Consider the following 12,250-nt stretch of genomic DNA (forward strand, 5'->3'; position numbering starts at 1 on the left):
CATCAGTTCTTCGGTGCCAGAGCTCATGCATTCCAATGAAGAAGATGATAACCAAGATTTTCATCTTGAGAGACTAGTAGATGAGGATGCCATGTCTAGTATCCAGATAGACAGTAAGGAGATGGTGGAACAGGCAGAAGAAGTAAGGAAGGAAACCGGGGCCCTAAATGTAGAGGAGGCTATTACTTTAAATTCAACAGAACTGACAGATAATATGGAATCAATTCTTGATATACCAACCCTCTCTGGGTTCGACAAAATATAATCAGATTGGGTGAGGAATTTGGGGTCCACTTCAGTGGCTATGAGGAGATAGAAGAGGCATTGTTCATGAAGATTGATGGGAAGAGACAGAGCTCGGCCAAAGTAATAAAGGCTTTGATTCCGGCGACACCCAAAACAAAAGGATCTATGGATTTGAAGAGGCTGGAATTTGGGAACAATTTTTTTAGCTATGGTACAACGAGCAGGGGGGATGCAGCAAGGTAGCTAATGAATGTGTGGATGTGAGACAGATCAGTAAGATTCCAGGCATCCTTTGTAAGCTGGACATAGAGAAAGCCTATGATCACTTACACTGGGGCTTCCTCTGGAAAACTATAGAGAATATGGGCTTTGGTGTGAAGTGGATAAACTGGATCAAATTCTGCACTACTACTGTGAAATTCTCAATGTTGATCAATGGATCACCCTCTGCTTTCTTCAATTCAGAGAGAGGCTTGAGACAAAGGGACCCCTTATCCCCTTTCCTTTTTATACTAGCAATGGAGGGACTTAATGATATGTCAAGGAAAGCTCAAACATACAGTTGGATAAGGGGTTTTAATGCTAACTTGGATGACAGACAAGGTCTGGCAATTACTCACCTTCAATATGCAGATGACACTTTAATTTTCTGTGATGCACACAATAATCAACTGAAATATTTAAGAGTCATCTTGATTCTGTTTGAAGAAACTTCCAGCCTTCACATTAATTGGAGTAAAAGCTTCATTTACCTAGTAAATGAGGTACCTAGGATAGAAAGTTTGGTAGACATTTTGGGAGGGAAAATTGGAGAATTACCTACTGTATATCTTGGCATGTCATTGGGGGACAAGAGCAAATCAAAGGGAATATGGAACAACGTATTGGAGAAATGTGAGAAGAAGCTTGTTAACTGGAAAAATCAATATTTGTCCTTGGGTGGTAGAGTTACTCTCGTATACTGGACACCATTAGAAGAAATTTCCAGTGGCAAGGTAACTATGACCAAAACAACCACAAGATCCATTTGGTCAAATGGGATGAAGTCATAGCCAGCAAGAAAGAAGGGGGATTGGGAACAAGGAAACTGAATGTTCAGAATAGCAGCCTACTTATGAAATGGTTGTAGAGGTTTGCTTCTCAAGAACAATCCCTGTGGAAGGAGACAATCAGGACAAGATATGGCATGCAAAACTGGTGGATCAGCAAAGCTACTTCACAACCATATGGTACTGGTCTGTGGAGATCAATAAGGAATTTGTGCCAAAATTGATAATAGATTGTAAGATCAAGGTATGGAAGGAAGACCTTGTTCTGGGAGGAAAGCTGGGTGGACAAGGATCTCTAAAAAACAGTTTCCCTGATCGTTTTCTCTTGAGTCTCCAGGAAAAGGTCACTGTTAAAGAGATGACCAGGGGTGGAACTTTAGACTCAGAAGATCATTGAATGATTGGGAGGTGAGTAGAGAGATTTTCAGTTGGATCAGCTTACAGGAAGCTTCAGAGATCAGGCCAACAGCAAAGAGGTTGGCCATGGAAGATGTTATGGAAAGTCGAGATTCCATTCAAGATAGCATGTTACTCCTGGCTTCTGGCCAAGCAGGCTGCACTAACTCATGACAACCTCATGAAAAGAGGCTTACAATTGCGCTCCAAATGCTCTTTTTGTGAATGTGAGGCAGAGACAATAAATCATCTCTCTCTACACTGTAGAAAGACTAGGAAACTTTGCAAGTCTACAGCAATCTTAGGGGCATTAGCTGGACTATGCCAAGGAATATAAAGGAAGCTTTAGCCTGTTGGAACAGGGATGGAAATTATTGGTTTTTTCTATAAAGAAATTAAGAAAATAACAGAGATAGACTTTGAGAGAAAAATACGGCAATGAGGCCAAAGAGAATTATTTTATTTTGCTTTCTTTGACTCTACATTTATAAGAACAAAAACAGTAAAAAAAAATAATGATAAACTAGCCTACAATATCTCTGCAAAATATCTTAATAAACTAATTACTAATAAATAGGAAAAACTTGCTAACCAACTATTAACTTGGATTTATTCAAAAACTAAGCAGTAAAATAAAGTTACTGCAGTTTAAAAGCATAATTCTAACAGTCCTCCTCGCTTGAGGAATTGCAGATTCTAGACTTGGCTAAAATTGACCTCATGAACAAATCGGCCAATTCATCTTTTGTCTTACAAGGCTTGTGTGCATCTTTTGTTGGATTAAATGAGAAGCTTTTATCTCTCATTTCAACTTGTAAAATCTCTTGCTCAGTGGAATCAAAGATCCGACAATATTTTTTCCCAAATAATAATTTAAATCCTTTTTCCATTAATTGACCAACACTCAACAAACTTTTATCAATATCAAGCACATAAAGAACATCTTCAATTATTTTTGTACCTGAACTTGAATTGATTGCAAGACCCTTTTCCTTTTACAGGAATATAATCATCATTTCCAAATTTTGACTTTCTTATTTTCTATAGACACAAACTCTTTAAAAAGATTTCTATCATGTGTCATATGGTTTGTACAACCACTATCAATCATCCAAAAATAAGATTCTCTGGTTGAAAAGTAGGTTGCCACAAATAAGCGGTCTTCTTCTTCTTCAGTGGTGACTAGGGCAACTGCTTCATCTTTTTGTAATTTGCTTATGCAAATTACAGCTTCATGACCAAGTTGTTTGCAGATCTTGTACTGTGCATCTGGTCTCCTCCAACACTTATATGGAGGATGTTCATTTTTGCCACAGTGCTGACAAGATGGGTAATTTTTCAAGAATTTACCCTTACTTTGAGTTTTGTGGCTGGCTGCTAATGCTTCTTCAACCATGACATCTTGCTCATAAGCCTCCTTTGTTCCTGTGCCTGCAAAGAATTTAACAATTCTGCCAAGGTAATTTTGGACAGATCTTGTGTGTTTTCCAAAGTAATTATACATGCTTCATATCTTTCGGGCACTATTACAAAAAAAAAATTCAACAATTCTTGAATCTTTAAATTCAGTGCCTAGCAATCTTACCTTGTTAACAATACCAAGCAATCTGTCAAAGTATTCCTTGACTGTTTCTGACACTTTCATTCTCTGCAATTTGAATTCCCTCATTAAATTTAATACCTTCATTCCTTATATTCTTTCATCTCTAGCATATTCTTTCTTCAGATAGTCCCACCTTTCTTTTGGTGATGCGAGTCATGATTCTCGTGAAAATAATTGTTAAAACAACAACAAACAAAGTTGTTTTTACCTTGGACTTAATGATTGTTTTTTCTTATGACTCTTGATTTGGGTCACGGTGGGATTATTAGGCAGCGGATTAACTACAAAATCCTCTTCCACGGCTTCCCAAAGATCAAAAGCCTCCAAGTAGGCTTCCATTCTCATAGCTCATAGTTGATAGTTCTCACCATCAAAAATAGGAGGAGCCATTCGTGAAAAGCTATTTTCAGAATCCATTTTTTTCACTCATAGGTCCCTCAAGAAAAAAGCTCTGATACCAATTGTTGGTTTTTCTATAAAGAAATTAAGAAAATAACAAAGAAAGACTTTGAGAGAAAAATACTGCAATGAGGCCAGCTTCTGAAAAATCTTTCTTTTTCGAAATATTTATTCCAAGGCCAGTTCTTCAAGTTCTGGAGTTGATTATTTTATTTTGTTTTCTTGGACTCTACATTTATAAGAACAAAAACAGTAAAAAGATAATGATAAATAGCCTAGAATATCTCTGCAAAATATCTTAATAAACTAATTACTAATAAATAGGAAAAACTAGCTAACTAACTATTAACTTGGATTTATTTAAAAACTAAACAGTAAAATAAAGTTACTACAGTTCAAAAGCATAATTCTAACAGAAATCAGTCGGGGCACAGAGAGAGATGGAAGATTATCTCAGCTTGCATTTGGTGGACTATATGGCTAGAAAAGAACCACAGATGTTTTGAAAACAAGAGCTGCTCTATTGAGAAAATGAAGATGAATTGTATGGTTCATTTCTATTTTTGGAGTAAGCATGAATATCCTTATTCATTAGGATTGTCCCCTCTCCACCCTCTTGTCTGTCTAGAGCCTGATGCTGGTCTCATTGCCCACTTTGTAAGCAGTATTCATTCAATAGTTTTCTGATATGTTTCCATGGCCCAACTCCATGTAAACTACGGAAAGCCTGGTGCACAAATGGCTTTGAAGGCCATGTTTTGCCCTTACAACCTACTTCCATAAAGGAGTTGCCTTCTTGACTGTATCTCCGTAACCACTTCACGGGAATGAATTTGTTGTGAATGGTAACGTCCCTGATGCTTAAATCCCCATGATATTTAGGCATAGTGACCTTGGACCGTTTGACAAGATGAAATTTGTGTTCCTTGCTGTCACCTAGTCACAAGAATGGTCTCCTGATCCTATCAAGTTGTTTGGCCACTTTACTGGGGAATGGGGTAAGAGACCTTAGATTAGTAGGGATGTTATCCAACACCCAATTAATGAGTGTCGATAGGATATCATCTCTGCCAGGAAGCAAGTTTAGTTTCAAAATTCTCTACAACTCGGCTCCAAACTCAGTTGATCTGTATTTTGCCTCAAGTGGAAGGCCTAGAGAAGTGGTAGGCAGAGAAGCTGTACCACAACACAGAATCCCAGCTAACTCTTCAAGATAGGAACTTTATTTACAGGATAAATAGAACTTTTTAACATGTTGATATGTAATCCTGAGAGAGCTTCAAATAGTTGTAGAGTGAGATTAAGATATTTTACTTGAGATCTCTCTACCTCACAGAAAATCAAGGTATCATCAGCATATAATAGTGGGGGACTCGGAGAAATTTTGGAGTTTAGACCAACATAAAAACCACTGAACCATTGAAGTTTCTTGGCTTTGTCTAACATCTTGCTGAGACCCTCCATAGCCAAGATAAAGAGAAAAGGAGAAAGAAAGTCACCCTGCCTTAATCCCTTCTATGAAGAAAAGAGTCCCATTGATCCCCTATTAAGAAGTATAGAGTATTTGACAGTGACAATACAAAATTTGATCCAGCTTAACCACCTAATACCAAAGTCCATTTTCTTGAGGACTGCAAGCAAATAAGACCAGTTGACCTGATCGAATGTTTTCTCCACATCCAGTTTCCATATAACACCAGGATCTCCACTCTATAGATGGCAGTCTAGAATTTAATTTACAATGAAGCATCAATAATGTGCCGGCCTTTGATGAAGGCCTTTTGGTGCGCCCTAAAATTAGATCTCCAACCACCCTTTTGAGCCTTACAGCAAATAGTTTAACAACTATCTTGTAATCCTTGAGTTCTATGAGAAATATAGGAGAAAAATATTATTGAATTGTGTATCGACATTATTACATTGAAAACCTATTTAGACACTACATTAAACTCCTTTTCCAACTAGGACACTATAATACAATCCTTTTCTAAGTAGGATTCTATATACTATTTCTATTCTTATTCATATTCTAAGTAGGATTATATATATTATTCTTGTTCCTAGTCTTACTCTTACACTCCCCCTCAAGCTGGTGCATACAAGTCATATGTACCTAGCTTGTTACAAATGTAATTAATACGAGGACTGATGAGGGGTTCGGTGAGATATTTGCAAGTTGATCACTCTACTTAACAAAATTGACGGATGACAACCATATATAGGAAAAGGCGTACATATGCTAATTTACCCACAGAAGAGAAAATATCATTGTAATCCCGCCCAAATATTCGATTATACCTTCTATTTGGTTTTGGCAAAAGTAAATGTAAAACAAAAAGTGCTCAAAATCTGATATAAAATATATGAATCGTCTCGAAATCAAGGGATGAGTAGATTTAAACAAGAAAGTCACTGTAAAACTGGTCAAATCATGCTCATGCACCGGATTACTAGATTTGATGGGTAAAGTGATCACAGACTAAGATATAAAAGTATATGGAGGTCGAAATGATAGCACGTTCCTACAAAGAATGTGAATTATATGGGCAAAACTAACAGGAAATGAAAGCAGAAATGGATCTCAGTTCTCTTATCCATCGGACCAATGCACTGGACTCATCTCATGGAGGGAAAGGGTCGGAACAATGGCACAACTCTACGCAAATCAGATTTGAGGAGTCGCTAGAAAGACGCATGGAACTACGCAAATCAAATCCGAAGAGTCACCAAAAGGACACACGATGCTATGCAACTCAAATATGAGAAAGAAGTTTTGAAAAATTCACTGTACTACGCAAATTAAATATGAGAAGTAGTCCAAAGAGATGCACAGTGCTACATAAATCATAGATATGAGAAAGTAGTCACTGGAAAGATGCACGGGACTATGCAAATTGGATATGAGAAAGTAGTCATCGAAAAGATGGCACAGTGCTCCACAAATTAATTATAAGAAAGTAGTCATCGAAAAGATGGCACGGTGCTACAAAAAAACTGACGGTTATGGGGTTGAAAAAAAAAACAACCCAAAAAAATCACTAGAAATTGACACACGATGACCTATCTGACTGAGATTTCTTTCCCATAATATGCAGTTCATGTATATCATTGACCATACTTTTGTTAACATAACCATTGGCCAGACAAATGGTTATATGAGTTATCCTCAACTAAGATCGTAGAGGCTCTAATACCATGTGAGAAATATTGGAAAAGAATACTATTGAATTGCGTCTCTACATTATTACACAGAGACCCTATTTATAAACACTACAATACAATTATTTACCAAGTAATATACCATTTATTATTCATATTCCTATTCTAAGTAGGATTGTATATGCCTTTTCCTGTTCTAACAATTCCAAAACCAGTCGCCGGCCTTAACTCGCGCTACCTCCTGCCTCGAGGGAAAATCAAAAAGGAATATGTTGTGGAACTATAACTTTGAGATCTGACGTTACATTCCACCTGTTTAAGAACAGCTTCTGGATCGCATCAGGATTGGGACTTTGATGGAAGGTGTCATTGATACTACCCACAAGGCATATTGAAAGATAGCGGGTGTTTTCACATTAAGCTGCATAACTGGAATCAACTTTATATGGGATATTCACAACATCCTGCTCACCTCATGCTGGCCAACAACAACATACCACTCAATGTAATCCCACGAGTAGATCTGGAGAGAGTGGAATGTATGCAAACCTTACCCCTACCTTCATGCTGGCCATTAGAGAAATTTTGCAGCTTCTACATATGATTATTGGCCTGTTAGCAAGAATCCCGAGTCAAAATAGTTCCCCCAGAAAACTTGTGACTTTGTTTGCAATGTCATCTAATCCTTGTTCTAATCATTCTCCATAATTATGATGGCATTTTCCTGTCCCCTAGACAAGCTTCAATTCTCAAAAATTTGCCATGAATGTTGTAGTCTAGAACATATTGGATGTATAATATGCTTGTGTTATATTCCGTATTTTTGCTTCTTGGACTATTCGTGAGCTAACGGATATAAATTCAAAGACTTTTAATTTTGAATTTTAAAATGACATGATTTGTTGTAAATGACTAGTTATATGGATAATTTATGTGAAGTAAAAGACATCTCAAGAAGTACCCTTGAGCCAAATCAAAATAGAAGCCATCAAATATTTTTTTTCTTAAAGTCATGTTTCGGGTAAGCTGACTTCGGGAGGCCATAACCCCTTTATAATTTGGTAATTTGGAAAAACCCTCAAAATGAAAGTTGTAGAAAATTAAAATATCTTTCCAACCATAGGTCGTGCGTCTGGAGGTGACATCGGAATAAGGAGATATGCATGTTTTAAGACACAGGGGTCAAGCTGGATAGTAGATTCGGCCCAACCCGATTCTAACTCGGGTCAGGCCCAATAACCACATCCTTAAGGGATTTGTTTAAGTTTCTATCTTCATCCTCAAATAATAAAACATCCATAAATTTCCAGAAAGAGAGAGAGGAAGTTCTTGAGAGAAAATCCCAATCCGACCAAAATTTGAGTTCCGAAATCCAAAGCTCATGAAGAGAAAATTGTTGTACGTCGCGTTGGCTTCAATTTGAGCTAGATATCAGCAAATAAGGAGAAGATTTAATTTGTTTGCTGCACACTTGAGGTAATATTAAAGTCCTTTTTTCATTGTTAACAAGTTTAGTTAGAGTTTTAACGGATTAGAACGAAGAAAATAGCGTTATAAACTAGTTTGATGATTTGTTGAGATTTATGGGTCAAAAGGTTGTTTTAGGTAGCTTAAATTGATGGAATTAGCTTATTAATGATGTATAATAATGGTTGATATTATTTTGATGTTTTTGATGAGTTGTTGTTCTTGAATTTGGAGGAAAAAGGTGTATGAAGATTGTGAGTGTTCAAATCCGTTTTTGGGATTGTATAGCTGGTAGTAATTCTGGAATATCTCATTGTGTAGATCTTTGATTTTAGATATTAAACATTTTTTGGAAAGCTAATACACGTACCTACAACTCTTAAGTTTATGTTGTAGTCTATATCTACTGTTTTGATGTCGAAAAAAAGGGACGAATCATGAGACAAATTCTGTCCAGATTCTGGATTGAAAAAAATCTCTCATGTATAGCTGTTAGTGTTTTGATGATATCTTTTTGTACAAAATGAGTTTTGAATTGATTTCTTTTGGGTTGAAAACTTAAGACATAGATCTAAAAGTTTCATGAAGGTCATTAAGTCCAGTTTTACCGTTTTCAATTTCAAAATGTGGACACAACTTGAGGTACTCGGTTTTCCGAACTTACTGTTTTGGGTAACATAATTCGGGTGGCAACATTCTAGGCTTATTGTCAATAATAAATTTTGTTTTATGTCAATATTTTGGATTGTTGATATTGCTTGATGATTATATGGCTGATTTGAAAGTGAGAAAAGTGAGCGGTATAGGGGAGGTGATGTCCAATTTTTTTTAGAAATAACCTAGTAACGGTAGAATACGTTTTATTCATGTCCATAGCTTAACCATAGTGCTTAACGTTTTAATATAGGTTGAGAAAATATTGGGCAACATATTCGTATAAACGCTAAAGGTATGTAAAGCTAACATTTCTTTCTTTTGGCATGATCTTATTTAATAAATGGACGACGAATGTATAAAATTCCAACGAAGCTCTTATTCCTAGATATACTAGGATGGCGAATGTTCTTAATTTTCAAAATTTATATCGTTATGTATTGACTCATATGTATGATTCCAGCCATCCAAGTTGGTATAAGTCGTATTTTAGTATAAATCATACTTCTGTATAATTCATATTTGGAATAATTTATAATGTCAATCGGAGGTTACTTGAATTGAATATTGTCTTGATTTTCAAATGATTGTTCATTTGAATTATTCTATTGATTCTCAAATGATGATTTAAATGCATATGGTTACCCACTACTCTACTCGTGCATGCCTTAATGTATCTTTCACCGAGTCCCAAGCCGGGTATGTATTCGTGCATAGTTTCACTGCATAATTCACCGAGTTCCTCACTAGAGGGTCGGGTACGGTATATATGTATATGATGATATGACATGAGGCCATGATGGGCTGAATATGATATGTATGTATACGACAGATTCATCGAGTCCCTAAATGGTCGGATATGATATATGATATAAGCATGCATGACTTTATTTCATAAGGTACAGGTACAGTGACTTCTTGAGTATCATACTTGTCTCGGGAAATCTCTACTTTAGCTATGATGTTTCTTATTGTATTTTATGCTTATATACTCAGTACATATATCGTACTGACCCCCTTTCTTCGGGGGGCTGCGTTTTATGCCCGCAGGTATAGATACTCATTTTGGAGAGCCGCCAGCTTAGGATTCTACTCAACAAGTTTGAAGTGCTCAATTGTCTCGGAGCCTGAACTTTTGGTACTAATCCTTATAATGTATATATTTACGTATTTAGGGGTACGGCGGGGCCCTGTCCCGTCATATGCTATTGTTAATCCTCTTAGAGGTCTGTAGACACATGAGTGGGTTGTGTATAGATGTTAGCCGGTGTACTAGTATGGATTATGTTTTTGGACGTTTACATTCGGAGTGAAAGCCTTGTCGACTTACGTATTATGTTATCGTATTTTTGACAATTAAGACTCCCCACGAGATAGTTGATTTTGGTATATATATAAGTGACAATTTGAGACGATGTGTTGCCCGTATAAATTCTATATCATGTTTAATTGCTGATTGACTATAAATAATAAGTGAGTATACGAGTGTTCAATTCGAACACTAGTCATGGCCCACGGGGTTAGGTCGTGACAGCTTGACTCTTCCCCCCTCTCCCCAGTGAAGCCTGCAGCATTGCATCACAGACCCAAAACAGATTTTCCCCATCAATCTAGATTTTACTGGTGATTCTTCTACCTCGCTCTGTGAAGGTGAACCATTTGTTGCAGTCCTCAGTGATATCTAATATTTCAAAGGATTCCTCACCTAAAATGAAGAATATTTTAAATAGCCATATTTAAGAAACTGGAACTAGGGTCGTCGAAAAGGTCATTTACAGAATAAAGGTCAAAGAAGCAATGGAAAGGATTTCCTTTTTAGAGAGAAGTCGTCAATTTGTTATGATATTGGACTGTTCCGTCATGCTAATTTCTTGTACTACTTTATTATCTTATTACTCTTGAAACACGCAATTTATTAGTGTGGAAATATGAATTATTCACTTATCTTTTAAGAATCGGGCATAAAAGCCCTATATATACATGAAGGATCCGAATGTGGTTCCTTGATCTTAGGAAAGAAATCCCTCTAAAATAGCAACTACCCAATCCTAGGAGATATGTACAACTGTACAGGATCTGGAAATAATACCACATCCTCTAAATATAGAAACAAATACAATACAGAAATAAATCCTAACTAATCCCTATTTACAATGAATCCTAAGATTTCTACACCCCCCCTCAAGCTGGGGAGTATATGTTGATCATTCCCAGCTTGGAGCATAGATCTTCAAATATAGGCCTTTGGAGAGCTTTAGTTAGGATATCAGCGGTTTGCTGTTGTGATGGAGTGTATCCCAGGTTGATGACTTTAGCTTCAATCTTCTCGCTTATGAAATGCCGGTCAACCTCAACATGTTTTGTTCGATCATGATGGACAGGGTTCCGTGCAATGCTTATAGCTGATTGGTTGTCACACAGGAGCGTAATTGACTCTGAGTTCTCAACTTTGAGTTCACTGAGTAATCTTTTAAGCCACATACCTTCACATATTCCGTGTGCCATTGCACGATACTCGGCTTCTGCACTACTCCTTGCAACTACGGACTGTTTCTTACTTCTCCAAGTAACGAGATTGCCCCACACAAATGTACAGTAGCCTGAGGTGGACCTTCTGTCACATAGAGATCCAGCCCAATCCGCATCAGTAAACACCTTGATACCTCTCTCAGGAACCTTTGTAAATGCTAGTCCTTTGCCCGGTGTGCTTTTGAGATATCTTAGGATTCGATATGCTGCCTCCATATGCTCTTCTGTGGGGCTATTCATAAACTGACTTACAACACTCACTGAGAACCCGATGTCTGGTCTTGTATGAGACAGGTAGATTAGTCTTCCTACTAACCTTTGATACCGCCCTTTGTCTACCGGTGTACTGCCCTGTTTAGATCCTACTTTGTTGTATGGATCCATTGGTGTGTCGGCTGGTTTACTCCCTAGCATTCCTGTCTCCTTTAGAAGATCAATGACATACTTCCTTTGGGAGATAAAGATGCCTTTCCTTGATCTAGCAACTTCCATTCCCAGGAAATATTTTAAATTTCCGAGATCTTTAATCTCAAATTCCCTTGACAAGAGACTTTTAAGACGGATAGCTTCTATGTAATCATTACCGGTAAGGACTATATCATCAACATAGACTATAAGAATTGTTACCTTCTGATTCGATGTGTGTTTGACAAAGAGAGTGTGATCTGCTTGGCATTGAGTGTATCCGGTCCCTTTGAGAACTTTCGAGAACCTATCGAACCAAGCACGAGGGGACTGTTTGAGGCCG

General features: G+C 37.1%; 1 protein-coding gene across 3 annotated transcripts in view; it reads right to left on the minus strand.

Annotated features, from left to right (window-relative positions):
- LOC129882533 (nardilysin-like) overlaps positions 1-12,250 on the minus strand; it is a 63,602-nt gene that overhangs the window by 17,221 nt on the left and 34,131 nt on the right. For 2 of the 3 annotated variants that reach the window (XM_055956873.1, XM_055956875.1), the window contains exon 12: positions 3,048-3,122. The exons of the other annotated variant lie outside the window; for it this stretch is intronic. In XM_055956873.1, coding sequence (XP_055812848.1) covers positions 3,048-3,122 — 75 coding nt within the window. The remainder of the gene's footprint in view (positions 1-3,047; positions 3,123-12,250) is intronic. 3 annotated transcript variants of the gene reach the window in all.

Source organism: Solanum dulcamara, chromosome 3 (genome assembly GCF_947179165.1).
Source record: "Solanum dulcamara chromosome 3, daSolDulc1.2, whole genome shotgun sequence".
NCBI classification, from domain to species: Eukaryota; Viridiplantae; Streptophyta; class Magnoliopsida; order Solanales; family Solanaceae; genus Solanum; species Solanum dulcamara.